Source organism: Acanthochromis polyacanthus, chromosome 15 (assembly GCF_021347895.1).
Source record: "Acanthochromis polyacanthus isolate Apoly-LR-REF ecotype Palm Island chromosome 15, KAUST_Apoly_ChrSc, whole genome shotgun sequence".
Lineage (NCBI taxonomy): Eukaryota > Metazoa > Chordata > Actinopteri > Pomacentridae > Acanthochromis > Acanthochromis polyacanthus.
Window position 1 is genome coordinate 1,836,433 of NC_067127.1, and position 25,975 is coordinate 1,862,407.

At 39.9% G+C, this 25,975-nt stretch overlaps 1 protein-coding gene across 4 annotated transcripts in view; it reads left to right on the plus strand.

Moving 5' to 3' along the window:
• Nucleotides 1–25,975, plus strand: part of slc8a1b (solute carrier family 8 member 1b) — a 194,156-nt gene that overhangs the window by 130,834 nt on the left and 37,347 nt on the right. For all 4 annotated transcript variants that reach the window (XM_051959842.1, XM_051959840.1, XM_051959843.1 and 1 more), the window contains exons 6-7: nt 15,743–15,888; nt 22,383–22,482. In XM_051959842.1, coding sequence (XP_051815802.1) covers nt 15,743–15,888; nt 22,383–22,482 — 246 coding nt within the window. The remainder of the gene's footprint in view (nt 1–15,742; nt 15,889–22,382; nt 22,483–25,975) is intronic.

A 25,975-nucleotide genomic window follows, 5' to 3' on the forward strand; every position in this document is an offset into this window, starting at 1 on the left:
GCAGCCAATCAGCACTCAGAATGCACTTTAGTGGATCTGGAATCAACAGGCCGTTTTCACAATTAAATCCCAACATTTTTCAGTCACATAACACAGTTTTATTTGACACTATAATCCACTCATCACAGGTGTTAGCTTTTTTTTTAATCAGCTCTCACAATGAGAACCATGACGGCTGCAGAGAGAAAAAGTAAATCCTGATTTCATGGATTCTAAACAGGTTTTTAATGTTCAGGGTTTTCACACTGGAAAGAGACGAGATAATGATGGAGCAGCTGGGAAATAAAACTAAAAAAATAACATGTTACACTTTAATCAGCAGTAGTATCCAAATATTTAAGCTTTTTTAATGATATGTAAGTATTATTCTTAGTTATTCCATCTCAAAAATCTATTTTGTGGACCGATGTCTGCTCAGCCATCTCTGATTTACATGACAACTTTATGTCATTAAATATGGATACAGTATTTCTGAAGACCATTGTGACATTTTTGCCTGATATATGAAGCACTTTCTGTTTTTTTGTTTTTTAAATTGCCTGTAAACCCACTCTGAAATATTTACTGTTGTTTCCTCACTATTAATTTAAATATGAGCAGAGACTTTATGAGCTATCTGTCCAATAATGCAAGTTCTGAATCAGTGACATAATGAGAAATAACTGTAAAAAGTTCAGGTTTTTGTCATTAATAGTTTCTGAGATGTTGTTGTTTAAGCTTAGCCTCATATGCAAGAAAATGTCAGTTCAAAAAAGACCAGAAAGTCTCAGAAATTCTTTCTGTATCAATCTAAAATTCAATAGATATCACTTTATATCTTTAGTTTATGATTAAAAAATGGAAAGAAAATCAGAGATGGAGAAGACCAGAGATGATTTAGATGGAATAACCCGTCGATGTGCAGGTAGATAAAGATTAATTTCATTAGAGATTAATCTTCTGATTGTTTTCTTTAGAACTGATTAAGATTTGCCAAAAATGGAAGTGACAGTTTCTTAGCTCTCATTGCAATCTCCTCAGTTTACATCTATTTTTATTTATTCTTAAATGTGACAGACAAAAGCAGGAAATCCTCAAGTTTCAGAAGTTGCTCGTTACATTTCAGGCGTTTCTGCATGCCAACATTTTTGCAGAAATCTCAAAAACAAGAGACAAAGAAAAGGGTTGGAGGAGATCACGCTGTAGTTTGATGCTGTTGTCTCAGTTTGAATCATTTTTAATTCATGCAAATCTGAGAGCAGAGACAAGAACACTTAACAGCTGGCAAGAAAAAAGCAACAGTGACAAGAAATAAAATCAAAGCGTCAGTTGATGCATTAGTTCAAGCAGCTCGTTTTTTTTAAGGTCTGTTGATTTGAGATTCATTCTGAAAACACACTGGAGCCATTCTGCTGCTCCTTTCTGGACTTTTGGGATTTTCCTTCCTTTTTTTTTTCTACTTTAAAAAACTCGATGCCGATCACACCTGTCCTCTCCTTTCTCCTCCTACCTTTCACCTCTGCTCCACCTTCATCCATTCAGAGCTTCAGATTCTTTTGAAAATGTCTCGTCTGTCTTCAAAATGTTTGGATTGTCGGGACAAAAAAGGCGTATGGAGTTAACATCCAAGGAAGTATTTACTGTCATTCATATGAATAAAGTTAGCGGGCAGCTAACCTCCCTTCACCAGACTAAACATCAACCTTATGCTGAGAAAGTAAGGGAAATATTTGGTGCTGATGCAGACGTTTTGAGTCGTGTGGGATTTATACAATATTGTCAGCATCTGCATCTCTCTAGAATCTTTAAAGTAAAACACTTGTAGAGGAAGAAAACGAAAAAAGCATCCTATTTGTTCAACAGAAGGAGCTGAGATAGAATCAGAAATGGGAGTTTTCCTGCTGCTTCCTGAGCTCCAAAAACTGTTTAAAAATCCGCTGGATTATCTGAAAAACACACACCGACCCGAGGCTGCTCAGCTCAGGAAGGAAATGTTGATTTATTTTTATTTTAGGGACGCATGGTTTTCACAGAAGAACCACCTCGGGCACACAGAAACCTGCGTCTCCTCTCCCAAACTGTAAAAATACAGTTTAATAAAACACTGGTGGAGTCAATAATATTAATCCAACCACATAAAAGATAAAACATGCATCTCTTACCCGTCTGAAACCCAAACTATGTGGCATTTTTACAACCATGACTAGAAGTAGAAGGAACTCAACAAGAGTCATAAAAAAATATCTTTTGAAAGAAAATGTATTTTCCAAAAAGTGAAAAAATAATTGACATAAATAAATACAGTATGATTCTACATGATAGAGATGTTTTCCTGCTTACATTTCCAGTTAGTTTCCCTTCTAGTCTTCTATTTCCTTCTATTTGTTTTGTATAAAAACACACACAGCGCTTCAGCTGAATAGTTGCTGAATTGTTGTCTGTTGGTCACAGCTGAGTCAACGAGCATCCCAGAAATTTTAGTTTTTTACAGAATTACTTTAGTTCAGACAATTTATTTTTTGCCAAATTCTTAAATAAAACATGCCGAATAGTAAATGACTTCTGATCAGATATTACAAAATTTAAATACATTTTTCTGATGGAACTCAAAGCAAGTCAGATGAAGGAGGCTCTCATTATGCATGTAAATATCAGCATAAGTTTGCTATTATTAGCTGCATTAGCTTCAGGATTGTCCTAATCATTACATTACATTCCCATCAAAAATACACAAAGCAAATAAACCTAGCAGAAAGCTGCAGAATTTAATTGCACGGTGTGTGTAGAAGAGATAAACATCAGCAAACGGAACTATATTAAACTGCATTTTTAAAGAAGCACATTAATTACTGGTAATTAATCTGGAAAAAGTATTTACTCCATTAATTTCCTCACATTAACTGTTTCTCATTTGTAAATTTTCATACATATCAGCCCATTTCCTGTCAGGGTTGGAGGTTTTGCAGCATCCTCAGCTGCTAATTCAAGGTCCACCAGTGAAATTATTCCATGTTTTCTCCTTTAACAGCATTAAACAACAGAAGCTCATGACCTATTTGATTTCTGAGTTGAACATTACACAGTTAGTTCACACATTTCAACAGACATGTTTCATCATTAGTAATTCATAACGGAGACGGGTGAATCTGTGGAAATTCACAGGTGTAATGAAGCTAAAGCTAACACATTTGTTTGTTCATGCTCTTCTGTCCCTGGTTCCTTATTAATGTGCACTGAGGCGGCTCTTTCAGTGAATTGACTCCTCTCACACAGAGAATATAGAATTGATTTTCTCGACACATTTTGGCACAACCCAGCGTATTTCAGACAGGCTTTTAAGCGTCCTGCCCCAGAGACGGCAGCTGAAAACAGACCAGAAGTGGCACGTTTCCTTTCCCAGCGTTGATTAATGTGAGAATTGTGCCTTCAGATATGAATTCCAGCAACCAGCTTCAACATTCTGCACTCAGAGAACAGTCTGGAGCCCAGCAAGGGTCCCATTTCATCTTTTTATCAAAACTGCTACTTTAAATATTAGTGAAGCGCCAAAGATAAAAGTCTCATATTATTATTTTTTTTTCCCGGTTGTTTCATTTAGCCGTTTCACTGTAAGCAAAGGAGGTTGACAGGATTAATGTAGCGACTAAACAAGCACCGGATCTGACATTTGCTATACCAATACGAGGAGTTACACATTTCCCAGTCAGAAGATGGGAAGGGAAACGTGTAGTTCAGTCATTTCTCTTGTAGCGGTTACGCTTTGCAGAAAAGATGTGAGTAAATAACGAGGCTTTTACTGGCAGCAGAGGACGTCTGAGGGCTGCTGGCATTTCACAGGTTCAAATCCTTATTGTCCTGCAGGTCGGGATGTGATGAATGCCTAACGCTTTAAACCCTCACAACCTCAGTTTTGGGACATTTTTTTGCAAATATTACTCACCATGGGCTCGTTTTTTCCTGCAAAGTAAAGGCCTGCAGCTCTATGGAAACAGAACAACCATGGCAGAGAGCAGAACGAACGAAAACTACAAGGAATATTCTTTTAACCCATATTTCTTGGTTGGATTTTTGTAGGTTTTTATTATTATTCTAATTTTGTACTGAACTGGGACTGGGAGCACGGCATTCCGCTTTTTATATCCGCAAATACACAAGAAATGGCAACAGAAAAATCTTCAAAAAGACGAAATGTGAATGTTTATTTATTTTACAAAAATTGAAAAAACTAATCAGCATGTACACCATGTTTCCAAGTGTCCACAGATGTTACAAACACTGATACAAAAATGCCATCCCGATGTACATTTTCTCCACATGTTTCTGCTAAGCGGTGTGTCTAAACACGAGCTGCAGTTCATCCTAGTTCAGCCAAAAAGCCCCTGGGTTTTTATCACATCACTGATGGTCACTTTAGGCTTCATAGTTGCACCAAAAAGGGCCATTTTTAAATTCTTTTTTACAGAATCTGGTTACCACAAATAATTATTGACTAATTTTCAAATGTAGAGCGAAGCCCTTTGGTTAAAATATCACAATTTTAAGCTTAGATTTGTTTATTTTTACAGACAGAACTGCATCTTACCCATGATTTGTACAAAGATCATCAGAAGGTTAAAAATCTGATCATTTTTTTCTATTTTCAAAGCTTCTCAATATGAAATTGTGGGTTTTTTGTAGATTTTCTTCAAAATGAAAGCCTTTTGAACCCCAATATCTGTTTTGGAGGTCAGATGTGTAAATTAACGTTCCAAGAATTTAATCATAATATCTCGATCAGTTAGTTGAGCGGCTTACAATATTTACATGTTTTAATATCCTTCCACTTCAGCCTTCTTCTACTGTTCAAAGCTGTTGCTCAGTTTTCCAGGACAGAATGAAAGAGCTTGTCATTAGCTGTCTATAAAATTTCCTCCTCAAAAATCAGATGTGAACTTCTGTCCACCTTGGGTTTGTTTCTGCAGGTGGAATCAGACGTTTAAAATCAGATATCTGTCGAGGATATGCAGGATGGATGTTTCTTATTGGGGTAATCATATCTTCATGCGGTAGATTTTCTTTTTTCTGGGGTAAAAGCCGAATTGTCCCGAGGCTTTTGGAAGTTCTCTGGATAACCCCGCGATGTGGCAGGTTTGAGTTGCTTCCGGAGGCGCCTGAGGACAGCAGGAGGGAGACGAGAGTTCACTGCAGCCCGTGGACCTCTGTCAGTCATCCGGCATGAGGAAGGAATAGCGCTGAGAGGGAGAACAGCAGAAAACACACTCGCCCTGCAGAGAGCCGTGACCCCATGTCCTACCACACACACACACACACACACACACACACACACACACACACACGCTGTCCAACATGCATGGACACGCTCAGATTCAAACATGCGTCGCCACATGTGGCCGCACCGATGCACACTTATGTATCTGTGTGTGAATATATGTGACAGGTTTTGTCTGACAGCAATGCCATCGTCCCGTTCCTTATGTCCTTCCTGCGTCCGTGTGTGTCGGTAGATGTGTGTTTAGTTATGCAATAATAGGACACATATATACTTTTTGTGACTACAATGACCACAGAAAATCACAAAACGACTCGGTGGCGCACGTAATTATCATATAAAGATATAAAATGACAAGAGACACACAATAAGTTAAAAAAAATTGCAAAATGACCACAGAGACACACAAAATGCCCACAAAACACCCACAATTACCACAAACGCATTGAAAATGGCCACAACGGGCTGCAGAATGACCACATAAAGGTCTAAAATGACCACAAAACGGTCTGCAAATGACCAAAATAGAGACAAAATGAGCACAAAGACACACAAGAACCACAAAAGGACACAACACGACCACAAAAATGCACAAAATGACAAAAAAATAAACGTAATGACGACAAAATGAGTCAATGAGACAGTCACAAAATGATGAGACACACAAAATAACTGCAAAAAAATTGTAGTATGACCACAAGAACACCTAAAATTTTTACAAACAGACTTAAAGCGATCATAAAAATGCACAAATTATGACAAGAAGACCTAAGATTACCGCAAACACACTCAAAATAGCCACAAAGGGGCACAAAATGACCACAAAAAGACCTAAAATGCCCACGAAACAGTCTGCAAATGACCAAAAAAGAAACAAAATGAGCACAAAGACACACAAGAACCACAAAAAGACACAGCATGACCACAAAAATGCACAAATGACAAAAAAAATGCACGTAATGACGACAAAAAACAAAAAATGAGTCAATGAGACAGTTACAAAATGACAAGAGACACACAAAATAACTGCAAAAAGTTGTAGTATGACCACAAGAACACCTACAATTTTTACAAATAGACTTACAGCGATCATAAAAATGCACAAAATTATGACAAGACCTAAGATTACCGCAAACACACTCAAAATAGCCACAAAGGAGCACAAAATGACTTTAAAAAGACCTAAAATGCCCACAAAACAGTCTGAAAACAGAAACAAAGTGAGCACAAAGACACACAAGAACCACAAAATTACACAAAATTACTACAAACATGCACAAAAAGACCCTGACGTTAAGAAAGCGTCTGTGTCAGAGCAACTACATGCATGATTCTCTCATCAGTGTGTGTGTTTTACATCTCTGTAACGTACCCCCGTGTTGGGATGTTTACAACAGTAAACAACATTAGAAACACACTTTTAATGAGCTGCTGTAGTGAAACTGTGTCTCTCTCTGCTAACTGTCGCGCCGCCATTAATCAGAACAAATCACCAAACGATGTAAATGAATTTATTTGTGTCTTTATCGCTGCACTGTGCAGCTCTAAATGAACGACCTTCACATTAGCAGTGATCAATGAGGCATTAGGCATTAATGATGCTCTTGTTTTGTTTATTTTACCAGCTAAATGTGTCTTTTAATATAATTATTTCTTGCATATGCAGTAGTAAATAGTATAAACAAAGAAGTAGACGGTGGAACTGAAGGTGATATTGATTAGAATATAGACCCGCTAAATTAATCAGACATTCTTCTGCTCTCTATGCTCCGATAATATTTGAAGACAGTGGATTGTATTGTGGCTTTTTGCTGTTGAAATCACTATTTTGTGATTAATCGAACAATTACAAATCAGAAAAGTACTGCTCAGAGACCAGAGTACTGCACAGATGTTGTAAAACTGAGCTTGTACAAGTCAAATGAGTCTCATGTCAACCAGTGAAAGGTCAACATTAGGTTATTTAAGGTGCAAGTGGAAGTAATTAGAGCAGTTTTTGCACACGTAAAGTAAAATCAGCAAAATACACAAATGAGAATGTTGCATTAGCACCACTTTGGACAGACTGGTTAGTGTCCTGATCATTGTAATAATTTAGTTTTTATGCATTACTTATTGAAAAGTAATGAATCCTTCCACAGCCAGCTGTTGCATCTCTTGAACTCCTTGAGGAACTTTCCTCAAATTTAGTCCAAACATTCTCTGGATTATGCTACGAATGTAACAAAGCCATGTGATAGCGCCACGTCACTACTGTACGTACAGTATTCATCTGCTCCGCTCGGCAACTGGTTCCACAGAACCAGCTCCGATGTAACGACAAACCGCCGTACGTTAAACCAAGAACCGGCCCGTAATCGGCTCCAATGTAACAACGAAGCGACGTAAGTAGAGGACGCCGTAAACCGAGGACCTCCTGTAATGGTATTTAAGTATAATTGTCACTAGTTCCAAGTATTAAACCTCCTGTGGGGTCAGAGTTTGTTCGTGTTCCATGACATATCAATAGGCGTTAAGCTGTCTGGCAAGGAAACTTAATACTGCATTGTAAGTAGCTGATAAGTGGTGTTGTAAACTTAGATGCAGATGCTGTTCATAATCTTCCAGCAGCTAGCTTAGCCTCGGGGTTAACGCTAAGCTCCCTGGTAGATCTAACGTCAGGTGTCTGAACAAAATAGGATGATTGTTTTGGTTGTGGATGACCACCTGGAGCAGCCGTCAACAGAAAACCGATCGAAAAACAGAAATCAAACTCCCATTAAGACACTGAATATATTAATGATAGATAAAAGATGTCAGTCAGTATTTTAACACCGAACACGAACGCTGAGTCCAAACTCAACACCTTGTTCACACTTTGTCATCATCATCGTCGTCATCATCATCGGTTTGCATCATCAGCTGTCGAGTCGTGCGGCAGTCGTCTTGATATCTGTAAAATCTGACACATGGCATTGTGGGTATTATATAAAAGATCAATTTACACTGAAAGAAAACAGTGAGCAGTAAATGCTTTGCAGTAAAGACAGTTTATTACCATCAGTCCTCCTTGTTTCTCATCTAATATCTTTTCTTCCTCAAAAAATAATGTTTTTCAACAAAAAAAAGCAGTTTTTGCTTCAATCATTCTGATTTGTGACGACTTCTAATGGAATCCTGTTCAACCAACAAACTACATTCAGTCGTGTGAATCATATTTTCCTCTAAAGTCAAAGATATTTTTAATTATTTAATAAATGGGAGCATAAATACAAGCTTTAAGTTGATTTAAATAAGCAGTGTTTTCACATTATATGTGTTATTCTTTGTGTTATGTAATTAATTACATATTTATGAACACAAGCTTTTAATGCATTAATTATGAACATGTGGTTGTCCAGCTGTTATTTCCTCGATATTTACAGGGAATTTCAAGCATTGTTTTTAAAGCATTATGTTTTTAATTACCATAATTATGAGCTCAAGCTTTTAGTTTGATTAATCATTAAAATGAAGTTGTTCGAAATTCACATTATTTAAACAACATTTTTCAGTGTTATCTGCATAATTATTAGAATTATGAACACAAGATTTTAAATTGGTTAATAATAAAAATTTTCTGATAACATGTTTTTAACTGTTCTATGCATATTTATGTCCGCAAGCTTTTAGGTTGATTATCAAAACTAAAGTCATTCTCACTAATATTGTCATATTTAAAATAAATTTGAAGCTTTTTATACTGAATTTTATACTGAATTATCATAATTACATATACAAGCTTTTAAGTTTGATTAATTATAAAAACTAAGTTGGTTCTAACTAGTATTTCCATGTTATTGAAAAGGATTTTTAAAAGCTTGATGTACCTCATTATCCAACCCAGCCATCCCTGTCCTTCAGTGGTAGATTTTAGGGTACTCCTCTTTATATCTTCTTTACATTCTCCTCTTACCTCATTTTCCCCTTCAAAATAAGGATTTTCTTCTGTTTCCTCTTAATCATCTCATCCTTTTCTCTTTTCAAACTCTTAACATCTTTCTCTTCTTCTAACTTGTCTTTCTTCTTTTCCTCACCTTTCTCCTCCTCATCCTTCCTTCTCTGCTGATATTTCTTACTTCTTAACCCTCCTCCTTTCACCATCCTCCTCTCTTCCTCATCATATATTCACTAACATCTGTTTAACTTCTTCATCCTCACCCCGTTTTTTTCTCCTTCCTGTTTGTCCTCTTTCCTCCCCCTCTCCTCCCCCGTGGACAGTCTAGACTTGTGAAGTCTGTCACGTCCTTCAGACTTTCCTCTTGTTCTGCTCCTGTTCTGCCTCCTTCTGTGAGACTCTCCAAAAGTGTGACAGTGTAACATCTCCTTCCTCCTCGTCCTCTCCTTCTCCCCTGCTGTACCGTTCAGTCCTGTCAAAGCCGTCGTCTTCCCTCGTCTCCTTCCCGTCATCTTCCTCCTTCCATCTGTTCTTCTGCAGCTCGACACACTCCTCCTCGTGTCTTTTTATTTGTCTTGTTCTTCACCTGCCTCCTCCGATGAAACCTGAATCCATCAAACGTAAAAAGTCTTCCTCTTCTTCTTCTTCTTGTTGCTTCTTTCATCCCTCTTTACCTTTTCACCTCCACCTATGGAGCCTCTCCTCCCATCCCTCTTCCTCTCCCTGTCGGCTTCCATCACTTGTGTTGAACTAAGGACTCTATCAAAGCATGACAAGGTGTGAAATCCCACAAACACACTCCACACATGCTACCTCCTGTCGGCACATATTGACCGAGGTTTCATCCAGACGAAGAGACAGACACGCTCTGTAAAGCGAACCCAAAAACAAGCCGAGAAAACGTGATGAAACGTGAATAAAATCTGTGTATTGCACCTGCTTTTGGTGCAAAGGACAGAATTTGAAGCTCAGGATTGAAAATTTCTTGCAAAAATGCTCCTCAGTAGTTAACTTTCCTCTGTGTATTATATCCACTTTTTGTTCATGGGGCAAATTTTATCCTCGGGGTTGGACATTTTTTTGCCAAAATTCACCCTGTTTGTTAATTTTTCTACTAAAAAGTCCATGTATGTGGATTTGAACCAGATATTTTTGACAAATCTTTGCTCTGCCTACTTAACCAAGAGAATTTTATACTGATTTAAAGTTTCCAGCAGTCAGTTAGCTAACAGTTTTTGTAAAAATCTTTATATTAAACCCATATTTTGTTCATAGGACAGAATTTTAAGCTCAGGATTGAACATTTCTTGCAAAAATGCATCTTAGTCATTAACTTCTCTCCAAGAAATGTCATGTAGCCAGAGTGTGTTTAACATTTAGACTCATAATTTAACCAGGAGCCTTTTGTACTGACTTAGTGTCTGTGAAAGAAATGAATTGGACTTGATTCCAGATCCTGGGACAACTGAAGTCCCACTTTGCACATCCGTTCAGTTTGGCTCAAAATACACACTTTTTAAACCAAACCAAAAAGCAAAATGAGTAAATTCTGAATTTAGCAACATGTATAAAATTGGTAAAAATCTGAGTATTACACCCACTTTCTGTTCACAGGACTGAAGCTTAAGCTCAAGATTGAACATTTCTTGCAAAAAATGCACCTTCATAGTTAACTTTCCTCCTGAAAATGTCATGTGCATGGACTTCAGGAAGATTTTGCGAAACTTCTGGACTGATAATTTAACCAAGAGAGTTTCATACTGATCCGTGGGCTTTAGCGGTCATTTAAGGAACATGTTTTTGTATTTTTACATTTAGATCCAGGGACACCCAGAGGAGCTTCTCCCACTTTTCAAATTCATTATGTGTCATTCAGAAGGTCCGGTTACTGTAGAAAAGACTCAGTTTGTATGTTTTCCAACTGACAGACGCACTTTGTAAACCAAAACATAAAAACTTGAGAACCTAAAAGTAACAAACATTAATACAAAGTGTAAAAATCTGAGTATTATACCAACTTATTGTTCACATGACTGAATTTTAAGCTCAGGATTTGACATTTTTTTCCATAATGCGCCTTGGTAGTTCAGTTTTCAGACATCTGGGCTGATGATTTGACCAAGAGAATTTCATAAATATGTATATTATACCCACTTTTTGTTCACGGAACAGAATTTAGAGGTCTGGGTTTAAGACTTCTTGCCAAAATGCACTTTCCTCCTAAAATATTTCACATGAACGGACTTGAACTGGCTGCTTTTGCCAAACATTTGGACTGTTAATACAAACTGATTCACAGGTTCCAACTGATAACATTTTCGATGAGAAAAATGAAAGAGATTTTTACTTTTAGATCGAGGAGCACCTGAAGTATCTCCTCCCACTTTGATAACCCATTAGACTTGACTCTAAGGATGAGGAAAAGTTATTAAAGCTGCTTCAAATGGCCACACTCGAGGGCATCCAGACATTCTAATTGTCTCCGCTGTGTTGTTTAAAACACACAAAAATCCAGGAATTGTAGGGTAAAGGATGTTAAAGACAGAGCAAAAGTTCAAACTCCTCCTCCTCGCCCTGCATGAAGCCATTCAAGCGTCTAACGAGCGTCTCCGATCGAGTCTAATCACGGCCTCTAATCTAATTGTCCCAGTGTTTCTGTATCGCTAACAGACTCTTTCACAGCAGAATTACTGTTATCCGTCTGATATGACAGTAAGAGTACAGGGAGAGGCTGTTGTTGATGCCTTTCGATGGCTTTCTTTGTTTTGATTTTGATCTGAAAGTAAATAATTTGACAGATCTGAGTCACCGAGGGCGCAAAACAACAGCCGAAGAATAAGAAGAAGGCCTCTGTGGAGAATTTTAAACGCACTGAATCACACCTAAAGTCCCTCTATCTCATCTAAACACCAACTCTGTTTACTGGGTCAGCTATATCTTTTATTTGAATGCTGATAAATAAACAGAACGGGGCAGATTTAGCCTCATTTTAAAGTCAGACGGGAGGAGCGTAAATAAAGAGAAGAATAATATTAAGTTTTCAGATGATTCAGTGAGTTATAGATCACAATGACATCCAGGATATTAGAGTATCCACGGGGGAAGGAACGGACAAGAAAACAGAGCGAAACAGATAATAATCTTCTTTCCTCGATGGCAGCAGGCAAAATAGATTATGAAAATCACCCTTTATTTTTAAAAAAGAACCGACAGTAATGGGAGCGCTAATGGGACTGAGATGCTGCCAGTTGTCCCCACATGGACCCATTTGTTCACAATGGAAATACCAAGGTAGCAGTTTTAATTTGACAGCTACTGTCAAGGTTGGTAACTGAATACGTAATGTGCTCTTTTGTCGGTTTGCTCTGCCAGTTTGCTGAAGCTCATTTGAATCAAAACTAAATCAGGAAAGAAGGAATTAGAGGGAGAGAGACGGAGCGAAGAAGGAAGTTAGGAGGTTTTAATTGTGAGAAGGGGAGAGACAAAGAGGATGAGGTGACAGAAGGTGGATCAGAAGGAAAATAAAGATTAAGAAAGACGGGGAATGGTTATGTAACAACAATACGGATATTTAAGGATCCCGCAGTGGCAGATTATATCCTCCTATTTGGTGTCGGTTCATTTAAAGAGACAGTATACATAATGGAGGGAAACCTTTAGAAACTGGGGTCTAATTTGAGAATTAAATTTAATCACCTTTAAAGCTAAACGCCCAGTGCATTCGGCAATATTTCTGCTCCGGCTGTAAAACACATTCGTTTGTTTTTAATTGAACTGAGCTGCAGAGGACGACACCGGAGGGGCGACAAAAATCCAAATGATAAATGGTACCGACAGCGGCTTTGACAGGAACCAGCATCTTAGCCGGCAACATTCAACCTCTGTCAGGTCCATTTACACACACACACACACACACACACACACACACACACACACACACACACACACACACACACACACACACACACACACACACACACACACACACAGTGGGAGTTTAGCTAACAAGGATACTGCCAGGTTGTGTTCATCCCACGAGGTTTCATGCAGGCCGCTAATTGAGTTCATTAAATCACCATTAAATCTTGTGTTTGTGCGTGTGTGTGCGTGTGTGTGTAGATGGTTGTAATTTCAAGCAAAAACAGTTCAGCTAAAAGTGGACATTGAAGTGGACGGAGGATATAATTGTCACCAGGCGGTCTCAGTGAAAAGGTTACGCAAGTGATTCTCAAATATGAACATGTCTGAAAACTTCTCTAATTACTTGGGTAGTTTTTGGCTGCATTTTATTGTGAAAGGGTCTCTTGGCTCCAGTAAAAATATGGACGAAAGTGAGGCGACGTGGTTGTAAAGCCACAAAATCCACATAGAGAGGAGGTCTGGGTGGAGTGATGGGCGACATGCAATTACACTTTAAGACAAGGTGGATCTTTTGTTTTTGGACAAAAGACCTACAGAGTCTTTGGGGACATATCAAAAATGTAGTATAATGAGCATAAGTGTCCAAACAGAGGCACTGCAAACAACTTGCAGTAAAGTTTGTACGGGCAGACAGGAAGTCAATAGCAGTAGAACTGAATTGGAAGGACGGAAGAAACTGTTTTTGCTCATAACTTTTAAATGTGTTGTGCTGCAGCTAGGTGGCTAGTTAGCCGTTAGCATGGCACATTTTTCCTGGTGAATGATTGCTTATTAAAAGAGAGATACAGCGTTACCTGAAAACCAGAAATGTAGCTTGATAAACATCAGTGCTGAGACAAAGGCATGGAAAACGACTTGCAGCGTAGCTTATAAGCTGTGGGCAGACAGTAAGTTGGTAGCACTGACTCTGAACAGGAAGGACTAAAGACACAATGACATTTTGGTTGGTAACTTTTAAAGACGTTGTGCTGCATCTTGGTGGCTAATTAGTCTGTTAGGATTGTGTGTTTTTCATTGGGTATTACCAGAAGTATAGAGCTTGGTGACAAATTATGTCACCAAGCGGTGACAAATGTTTGTTTTTTATGGACCAAGGACTACAGATGGAAATTAGCATGATGCTAAATCTGGTGCAGCCATCTTTTTAATGTAACTGCACGCTGTCCTTTTTCAAATAAACTTGAAAGAAAGAAAGAAAGAAAGATTAAAGGAAAAACCAACATATAGTGTCTAAGGGATTCTCTCAAAGAAAATTCCTTCATTTGTTTTTTTAGTGGTGTAAGGGTGTCTCCCATTGGTGGATTTGGTGATCGCAAATCACTCCTCTAACCATTCAGTGAGCTTTTTTACACTATAGATGTAAGCGTTGTCATCCTATAAGAGACCAGTCCATCCCAGGAGATAAATCGTACCAGCAAAATGACCTCCACATTGTTACAGAGTCACCAAATTCTCTCACTTTATAGGCCAGTATTTCCGTTTTTTTTCTATTAATTCGTGACTTGTATGCTGCAGTGAAAACAAAATCCGCTCTGTTTTGACTGCTCACCCTCCAGCACTTGTGCTACAAGGACATGCAGGAAGCCTCCGAGTCTCCAGTTCATGATGGAGTTTGAGGAAACAGCTCCCAGCAGAAATTTGCATTCCCATTTGTGGAAGTAACTCTACTGAGGGGAACAAATGGCCAATGAGCTGATGTGGACCCACAACCACTATGATGAAAGGCTGTAACATAGACGACCATTCCCCTGTGGAAAATGTGACGGTGGCCGTTCTCTGTTCACCCTTTGGTAGCAGCAGTGAGTTCTGGGTCTACAGCGGATCTCATTTAGTGACACGGAGCACAATGACGGGGAAATAAAGGAGAGGGAGGTGGTGCTGGAGAGGCTGAGCGACGGGGATAATGAGACGACAGAATATTTATCTTTTTTCACTCAGTGATGCTATTAAACCTACTGAAGGGTGTAAACTTAATTAAATGAGCTCAAATCAAAGTCACATCTAGATATTAATTTAACACAAAGGTTGATACTAGAATGTCTTTGTTCGGTTCAAAGGTTGAGTGTCTTTTAATCGGGGGGAACATACCGAGTCTCACAGCTGCACTTTCAGTCACCTGTCAGAGGAGTTTATCTGAGAAAAGCCACCAATGAAACTGATTATTGCCAATTTGAAGACTGAGTGTTGAAGATTTAATCGTGCATGGATCCAAACCCTGCTATCTTGGATGCTACAGGTTGAGTGTTTTGCATTTTTCATGCTGTATTCAAGCGTTTTAAAGAATTGCAGTGGACAGATGGTGTGCTGCTGTCGTTACACATTAAAATCTAACACTGATGAGTCCATAACAACTGACACAAACTGACTATTAGTGTCCCAGTGGGGCTGCTGAAACTGTCCCCATTTATAATAGAAAGAAACACAAGGACGTTGGTGTGGTTGGTCATTTGCTGTTCATCGACTTTACACCTTAGATGTTTTCCTGAAACTCACTCAAAACTTCTGCTTTCTGCTCAGCTTGCTTCACCGACGAGGCATTTTGCATTTCCTCTTTTGCTTTCCACTCCATTGAATGCATTTCTAACAGCTACGGCGTCAGCAAAGCCTGCTGTTCTGTTCTAACGCCGGCCTCGCTTGTCGCCTTGTGGTGTTTTCAGAGGAGCAGCTGAAGGAAGAGGAGGAGGAAGAAGAGGCGCTGACGGGAAAAGACGAAGAGGAGCGGCGCATCGCTGAAATGGGCCGGCCCATGCTGGGAGATCACGTCAAACTGGAGGTCATCATAGAGGAATCGTACGAGTTCAAGGTGAGGCTTCGTCTTTGTGTGGTTCAGGTCTGATTGGAGGTTAATCGATTTGGCCAAGATGGAAGAGGCTCACGGTTTACTTGAGGAGTCTAATTGATGCTTTGCTTGAGCTCAGTTCTGTCTAAATGGATGCGTGTGTGAGGATGCAGGCTTTATGTAATTCTCTTGACATTTGCATTTCAATTATTTTAGTGCCACCTTTTGGTAAATTTGCAACAACTTCCCGAAACACTAAAAAAAGCCAGAAAACTCTGCTGGATCAAAGGAACGTTCTGCTGCAGGTTTCTTTAAATCTAGAAAATCTACAATGGTCTTTTTTTTTGTAATTATTACTATCAGCCGCCACCGAATCAAATCTAAAATGTGACCAAAACACTTTTTTTTTGGTTATCATGATCTCCATATTACTCTGTCTCTGTTTGAAAGTTATAATACAATAATCAAAAATTTGAAATGAAAAAAATCTGTTTAAAATGTTAAAAATCTGGCAGCAAGGGGTCAGAAAAAAAATACAAAAAAGACTGAATACCGTCACATTCAAACTGTAAACTATCAGTAAATATATGTGAAATATTAATATTTTTGCCTAATTTACTGTAGGTGTGACCAGACGTTGTAAAATAATGGTTTAGTATTTCTAAAAGTACATATTTTTGACGTGGACATTGTATACAGTTTTTTTTATATAGTTTGCATATTAATAATTATTACTGTGATTTTACTAGATATTGACCGTACTTTAACACAGCAGGGGAAATCTGTAAAATGTAAAACAGTTTAAAAAAGTTTACGATTTTTAATTGTTAACATACGTAATATTTCTTTTAATAATGGTGAATGTCTGCAACATAATGGTATATTTTGGTGATTTCAAAACAGTTAACATGTAAATGTATATTTCTTTTCCTGTAATTTCTCTAATTATTATCTGTGGAATCACAAAGAGTGAAATCTGTAAAATAACTGTAAATTGTTCAAAAAATTGCAGCTAAAAACTGCTAAAAAAATGTTCATTTTTTTAGCGTATTATGTAGCAGGAGTTAATTCTGAGGCAGCTCTGCAAAAAGAATACAAGCTGTCTCACTTCTTTTGTTGTTGTTATAGAAAACCTCGAGACTACTTTAGTTTTTAGATGCACATTCAGAATGAAAATAAAATCTCATTTGAGGAGATTATCCTTTGACAGCTCATTTATATTCCGTTTTCCACTGCAGGCTGTTTCAGCACCTTTATGGATGTTCCAACTGCTTGTGTAGATTCTCTTTCAGGGCCATTTGTGGCTGAGAAAAAGTACTTCCTGTGAGGTCGGTGCTTCTGAACGGCCTATAAAAACTGCCGTACAAGGCTGGATGGCGATTGATTAAACTTGGAGAAGACCATAAAAAACGAGCCCTATTTTGTGATGTTGGGATGTCTTCTTCGAGTGGCAGTCTTCTCTGCTCATCATGTAGGCTTAAAGGCATTATGGAGGATGTTTTTTTTGTTTAATTTGTCTGATTCACATAAAATGAATATACTGACCTTTAGTGGACTTGTATGTATGGTTTCTAAAAATAATAATAAAAATAACTGTGGACATGGCAGGACCTGAAAAACATCAGCCAATCAACGCGCTCGGACCGAGGCGTTTGGTTTGCTCCCTTTCCTGTCAATCAAAAATCTTCCGGCTCAGGCCTAGTTACGTAGATTACGTACGCCTTGGACTTACGTGTTTTGTGTATGTGTTGCTTTGGTATAGCTTCGTAGTTAGCTGGCGACTTGTTTTGCTCATCTTTTTTTACATAATGGCAGATAAAGATCCAGGGGGACCCAGCCGTAAAAGACAACTTCACGAGTCCTACGCAAGTTTCTGGAGGGGGGCGTTTCTTCGTAAATGTTAAGAGGGGGGAGGTTAGAGGGGGGTGAGGGAGAGGTTGTATGTGCGCATGCTACGTTCAAAGTCGTAGGAAATTAAATCTCCTCTAATGCCTTTAAACAACAAACAGCAACCATCTCAGGTCCCTCCATTCTTTGCAAAGCTTTGGGATTGACATGTTGAAAGTTGCTGTAGTGGAAACAGAGCGGCTGAAATTGCGAATTAGAAGGCACCACCTCCTGCAGTGGAAAAGGTAGTGTCTCTAATGCGTACAAACATACACTCACAAAAACAGCACAAAAACACCTCGCTCACATATGAAACTCTCACAAACCTGTCTGATGCATACAGGAAACTACTGTAACTGTTTGTGTCCTAGCTGTCCTCCTCCCACGCAGACTCTAAAGACGAGCCTAGATATAATTACCATCGTGTAACATATTGTGTGTATATGTGTGCGTGTGTAGGTACTAATGTATGTTTCTTCGCTGCCGTTCCGCCCACATGCTCACTCTAGACAGACAATATGATGTATAATAATATCCAGCAATAGCTTGCCACTTGACAGGACACTATAGTTTGTCAAGTAGTGCAGTGTATGCAGCCATCTGAAGGACTGCTCATCAGCAGGTAGAGCAGGAAGAAGAGGTTAGAAGTTAGATGAGTAAAAACTTGGAAGTTAAAGGTTTTCTTTTTAAAGCTAAGACGAGCAAAAGGCAAGTTCTCATAATAGTACTCGAAATGAAAGGGAAAAAAAAAGATGTGAGGACAGAATCTGATGTTCCAGCAGCTGGAGAGAGGGGAAAAAAAATGAGTACAGAGATGGAGGGAAAGAAGCCGGTCTCTGACTGTACAGAGACATTTTTGGTACTTTAGTGTAGGTAGTGGTCTTTATCTGTTTCTGTCTACATATAAACACTAATTACAACAGACACAAGGAAAGAAAAAGCAGGTATTGATATGTAAATAACCTGTAAACAGGAGGTCCTCGACTTACATACGTAATCAGTTAATCAGTTCCAGCGTAACATTGAAACGACGTAAGTCGAGGACGTCATAAACGAATTACCTCCTGTATGTACAGTATACAATAGTAGGACGTACAGTTCTGTGCAATGCCACTTTAAAGTCTTAAAAATTGCATTATTTCCAAGTTGACAAGAAGAATATTCTTACGAAGAAGTACTTTTGAAAGACTAAACTGAAAATACAAGCAACAAAGTAAATGCTCAGTACAACAAAAGTGAGATCAGTGACTCCCAAGTCAGAAAATCTGTGATCATTGAAACAAAATTGAGCTCACCTTGGATTTTTTTTTAAGCTTAATTGCTTTAACATTGGGCTGTGAACACATCTTTCCACACTTCTGGACCCGTGGGCTGTGTCTCCTACATTTCTGCATCATGGCTCCACATGGAAAAAGATCTGATCCACCAATGATTCTATCATCAAAAAAAAGGTAGTATTGAAAAAGTAAATTAAAAAAATGAACTTCAGCAAGGAAAGATGCAATGATTATGTTGCATTGAGCTCCTACTGTGGGGCCTGTAGTTCTAAAATACAAAATCTAACATCAGCATGAGTGAAAAAGAAAGTAAAGATGGAATTTGTAGTGGCGCATAGTGGTAGAAGAAACCGAGAATACATTCACTGATCCGCCTTCAGTGCATCACATGTATGAAATGTGAACACATGTGAGCAAAGTAGACATGTGAAAGCGTGTTTTACAGCAATCACACGGAGTTTATTATCATGCAGTGAGGGAAGAGATGAAAAAGAAAGCAGGAGAGATAAAAATAACAGCGTAGCACTGAATGAGAAGGACGGTATTACAAAAACCTAGCTGAGTTATAAACACTCCACATACAATAAGCAGAGTAAAGCCGGTTGTGTGTGTGTGTGTGTGTGTGTGTGTGTGTGTGTGTGTGTGTGTGTGTGTGTGTGTGTGTGTGTGTGTGTGTGTGTGTGTGTGTGTGTGTGTGTGTGTGTGTGTGTGTGTGTGTGTGTGTGTGTGTGTTCTTGTACTTGCTACATGGTGAGTACCATTTTCTGCATTTAACTATCAATGTGAGGACATTTTTACAAAGTGAGGACATTTTGGCCGGTCCTCACTTTGAAACAGCCATGTTTGAGGGTGAAGACTTGTTTTTAGAGAACAGGTATGAATTGAGGTTTGGTTAGGGTTAGGGTAAGGGTTAGGGTTAGGCAATCAGTTGTGATGGTTAAGGTTAGGGTAAGGCTCTAGGAAATGCATTACGCCTATGGATGTCCTCACTAAGATAGAAGTACAAACATGTGTGTGTGTGTGTGTGTGTGTGTGTGTGTGTGTGTGTGTGTGTGTGTGTGTGTGTGTGTGTGTGTGTGTGTGTGTGTGTGTGTGTGTGTGTGTGTGTGTGTGTGTGTTCACAGCAGCAGCGAGGCACTATTTACACCCCTAAGCTCCATTCAGCACAATTAGCATCCCAGTTTCCTTCTGAAGTGGAGAGAAAAGAAGAGGGAGAAGCAATCCCCACCGCTCTGCTAATTACTGTGTGTGTGTGTGCGTGCATGTCAGTGCTTGTGTGTTATCTCAATCTGTCGTAGTTTCTTCCTTTTTTGAAGAAAACAACAAAGAAAATGTAAATACAAAGAATGAAGGTGACAGAGAGGGAAAGAGAGCAAAGGAGAGTAGAAAAAGGTCCAAAATGTGAAGATGGACAGAAAGTTTCAGAAGCAAACAAATCCACAGCTGGTAGAAGAAGCTAAATGTGAAACTACACACTTGGATGTGCATATTTGAAGTTGGACTAAGCTTATAAAAGATGGATTAAAAGTTGAATGATTGATAAGATTTATCCCTATAAGTATTCTCACTGATCCAACTGTACAGCCAGACACAGGTCAAGTCCATTTATTCATTAGCTATTCCAGATTTATCCTGTAGAGTTTTGCAGAAGGGCTGGATCCTGTCCAAGCTGACACTGAGCAGGAGGCATGATGCACCCTGGACATGTCGTTCATTGCATGGCTTCAGCCCCTTCCACATATAAAACTATACAGCCAGTTGGTCTGAAGCAGAACTCGATGACTGGTGGACACTAGAAGCTCTGGTGGTCGAGATACAACACAGAAATAAACAGTATTCACCCTCTGGGACGTTTTCCCCCTTCAGTGTTTTTCAGCAAAGATGCCTGAACCCCCTTTTCAACCGAGGCAGTTCCGGTTCGAGATTGAGTCGGCGCCCGATTCGGCCACGGGTTTTTGTTTTTTGACAGGCGGTAGGCCACCTCCGGGCTCCAAAAACTGGGACTCGCACCGGCCCCAAGTCGTTGCTGGGCCGGAGGTGGACCGAGGTGAGAGCCCAGTACGTCAGGGGCTGGGGGCGGTGTGACCGACCGTCAACAGCGGAAACACCGTTTTTAAACAGCCGAGCGAGCAGCACTAATGTTCAGTGTTTGTGTTTTAAAAACCGGTAAATATAGAAGCAAAATCCAAGCAGCAACGGTCTGAGGAGGAGACCCAAAGCTTCCTGGAACTGTGGTCTTCATATGAAATTCAGTGGAAGTTAGAGGGAGCCTCTTGGATCACACCAGTGTTCGAAACAATCCAGTGGGAGACGGCTACAGCTGTACGAACGGAGCCTGACTAACTCCTCAACAACTAAAAAGCTCAGAAATGACTACAAGGACCAGAAAAGGCAGCCGGGATGCAGCGGTTTTTGGCCAAAAAGAGAGATGAGACTAGATCAGCTTCAGTAACCACCAAAGATTATTTCAGCCGTTTTCTCCACATGTGACATCTTATGGTGTCTGGTCGCCACATCGCTGCTTATGTCTCCCTTTAGCCAATCTAGAATCATCAGTTAACCTGCCAGATGTGTCTTTGGACTCTGGTAGGAAACCAGAGCACCTGCAGAAAACACCTGCAAGCACAGGCAGAACATGCAGCTCCACAAAGAAAGCTCTGGTTTATGAGGCACTTCTTATCTTGGGTTCTACTTATTTATGCACGTTTCTTCATAGAACTGGAAGCCGTTATGCCCTAAGATCACGAGACATTTTGCATCTCTCTGCTCCTCGTGTTTGAACTGAAACGGGGAGAAAAAGCTTTCAGTGCCTTCTGCTCTATCTCAGGATATTAATGGAAATCCTTCAAACAGTGCCTGTTTTCTTAAATGTTACTGTTATTTGTTTGCTGTTTTTGTTCTTATCTGTTTTTTGTTTACTTTGACATTTGCTGCTGCCTCTCTTGGCCAGGTCAGGTGAAAGAGATCTCCATCTCAACGGGTCTTTTTATCTGGTTAAATAAAGGCAAAATAATTATTTTTAAAAAGCCAACAGTTCTAAATTCAGAACCTTCTAGTTGGAGGCGACAGTGCAGGAAACTATATTTCAAATTCTAGCAGAGATCAAAGAGAGTTCCCTTGTATGATGCATGAAATGGTTAAAAACATGAGTCCTGGCTTTAATATTTCAATTATATGTGTGAGAACGATGAGTTGGAAACAAAGCTGCTGTGTGTTTTCACCGTCTTCTATCATCTATGCCATAAAACATCCAAACTGATGAACCCAAAAAAAAGCAAATGACTAATTTTATGGTCCAGCATGGCATCTGGTGTTCTCGCTGCACAGACTAATCATCTGTATGTCCTTTGGCAGAACACTGTGGACAAGCTGATAAAGAAGACCAACCTGGCTCTGCTGGTAGGAACCAACAGCTGGAGAGACCAGTTCATAGAAGCCATCACTGTCAGCGCAGGTAAGACCAGCAGAGAGACGTCGGTTCGGAGTTCAGCTCGGAGATCTAACTGGAGTCATCTGAGGTGGTTTTGTGAAGCAGATGTGTGTGTCCTATAAATTCATTTTAGTACGAACAGCTGCAGCTTTACAGTCTGCTGAGCTCCCCGGCGTCCTCTGCTCTCTGCTACGAGCCCGCTGACGATCGATAGAACCCAAAAAATATCACAGATCTCATGTGTGCAAGTGTGTAAAATGAAGTGGAGTGCTTTCATAGAGAGTCAAGTGTGTGCATGTGTCTGACTGGATGGCGGACCGGCCTTCGATGGTTTGGACGGACGAACAGCGAGCAGATGGGAGATCATGTTGAAAGCTGCGTTCTGTGGGAGTGACTGTTCAGCCCTCACAAAGACAGAACAACGAGGATGTGTGTAAATGTGTGTTTGTGGGAGAGGAAGAGACTCAAACGTGGTTTTAGAGAGTATCAGATTATCTGAAAATCCAAAACTGGCCAGTTGATTAAATCTAACAGTCGCTGGCGTTTAAAATCGTCCCTCCCTCCAGCTGATTTATGAGCAGGCCTTGACCAAGTGAGTATGAAAAGGTCCAGAGATAAAATCAATCATTCATGAAAGATGCCACTGGTGACGGCTTCATGTGGGGCGTTTTCTACGTCTTTTAGGTGGTTTATGTTGATCTGTGCACCATCGATTTATCGTAGAACTGCAGAATCCAAATGACAATTCCTCACAGGGACAAATGAACTCTATCCGGACCTTGATCCTCAAAGACAGGAATATTTAAAACTAGCGTCACGTCACTGTCAAAATCTGCTATAAGCCGAGATGATGTTAATGTCCCGCGAAGATGGAGGAAGAGAGCATCAGACAATACATTATGCAAACCGACACTGACAGGGAGAGCAGAGCATGCGAGCGGTGTGAAAACGCCTTTGAGAAACATGACTAGTGTGGGAAAGGAAAGGCTGAATGGGAATGTGAGGCGTGGAGAAAAAGGCGTGCAAAGACCTAGTAGAGAAGGGAAGAAACCATCAGGAGAACATACAGGAGGAGAGCGGCAGAGAGGAAAGGAGGACGCGGGTCAGAGAACTGTGAAAAGAGGAGGCCGCAGCATTTTTTCAGATTCACTGCAGAATCTTCACAGTTCATTGGTTTACTGGGGGTAATTTGCCCTCTGGAGGCAGGACGGCGTTACTGCAGCTCATCAGTGGGGAAAAAGGAGAAGAAACATCAATATTTGGATGGCAGAAAATCCTGGCTGTTGATGTTTTAAAATTCACCACTTGAACTGATTACCAGTCTCTCTTTTCAGTCTCTTTATTTGTGGATTTTACCTGAAATAAACTCAACAGAAAGAGTTCGCAAACACCTGAGTTTGAATTGGAAGAACTAAAAGGACAAATTGAGCATTTTGGGGTTATTACTGATGCTCCCCGCTCCATCACACAGCCTGCCTGTCGTCACACTTCCAGCTGAATGAGGCCTCCTTCATTAAGGTGTAGAAGATGAATACAGCTGCTAGCTTCAAGAACCTCTCTTCTTGTGTTAAATTCTGATAAGCTGCTTGGTTTTTACAAAATCTTACAGTCATGTCTACAGTTTTCTAGGCTAAAATGTAGTATTTTTGAAAATAAATACAGTTAAAGCTTCAAGTTGCTGACATCTGGAGGAATAGATGTTGTCTCTGGATCTTAGATTTGTGGGCCACATCTTCCATGACGAACACAGTATTGCCAGCCCATGTTCCTATGCAGTAAATCGCTTTCTGAATTACATTTTACAGCACAGATTTTCTGCCAGATTCCATTTCTTTCTTTTATTGCATTATTTTTACTGGTTACTTGCTTGCCATCCTGGTAATTCAGAAAAAGATGTATTTTAACCCAAACCATGATGTGTTCCAGAAGCCCAACCAAATAGTTTTGGTGCCTAATCTTGAGTTTCTAACATGTAAGTGTCCAACAAATCGTGATATTTCCTTCATCTAACTCTGTAGATTTGGTGCCAGGAACCAGGAAACCTCATGTACGATGAGCCCTGGTTTTCTGGTCTGCTCTCTGCTTTATGCCCCCATCCTTCCCTCCTAAGTGGATTTTATGACCCTTTCTTACCATGTCACCAGCAACGTACTATGCTTATTTGAAGTGAAATTTTGCTTCCTTCAAAAGGTAATTTAGAAAGAAAATTTCATTGTAGATGAACATGATGTTGTGGAGACTGTTTGTACAACAATATAGACTCAGACTTGCCCGTTGACCCAGTTAATTGGTCTGGGATGGCACCTATTGTGGCGAACCCTCCGGAGAAACTCACCAAGTCTAAGTGGATCGAGGGAAGTTGTGGGGAGTAGTTTGAGAAAGATGGATAGCCTGCAGCTGTCTAGCTTGTTGACTGAGAGCAGTAACCTCTTTAAGTCTCCTTGTTGTTGTTGTGAAGTTGCCAGTAAAGGTTACTGCTCCGATTATCACCTGTACCTTCTGCTGCGAGGTTGATTTTGTTTTCAGTCTTTATGCTCAGCTAAGAAGCTAACCAACGTCATATTTACAGAACTAATAGAATTTTATCAATTTGCTGATTCTCTGCTGTGTAACTAGTTTGCACAATGGACTAAAACACTACAAGGTGGGGAAGTAAAAATGTCCTGTCAGGTAAAAACAACTATAAATGGGTATAACTTTGTTATTCTTTGGAATTTTGAACTGATTTCTGGAAGAAGACAAATTTAAAGCTTTCAGAACATGTTTCTTCAATCTGTCCTCCATCAGCCATGATGAAGGCCTCGATACAGCCTCTGAAAGAGGCACAGGCCCTCCTGATATCCTCCTTGGGGTAGGCCTCCCATTCCCTGGAGAATGCAGCCTTAAGTAAATCCATATTGGCATGAGGGGTGGCATTAGTCCTCAACTCAATGGCGCCCCATCAGAAAAGATCCAGGGGGTTTAGATCAGGTGAGCTCGGGGGCCAAATGCCTTTGGGCCAGAAGTTCTCCATATTCTACTCACAGAACTTTTGGACCTTGATTGATGTGTGAGCAGGAGCCCCATCTTGCTGCCACACATAGTTGTTGTCAGGGTAGGTGGCCTTCAGCCAGGGCAAAACGGTGTACCTCAGAACTTTGTAGTACACATCAGCCCCAATTTTCTGATCTGGCTTGAAGAAGTAGCGGGGCATCTTACTGCCATCTGAGCCCAAGACTCCCAGGACCATCTGGAGATCTCTTGGTGCCCAAACTGGATTGTCTGGCATGTTGGATGCGGTGAATGGTCCTCTCACTGATGCCAACAATCTTGGCAATGTCCTTCTGAGGGATTTGGGCATCCAGGAGATCACAAACCCTGCTGCGTTTTGCTTGTTGCTTGCTCACTTCACAATGCACCAAGGTCTGACAAATACGAAAAAGATTGGTTAAAGGGAAGGAACCTTGATTTTAATTGTTGTTCTGATTACTCTCACCGTTTGGACAGGACATGCAAATTTGTCAATCAGACATTTTTG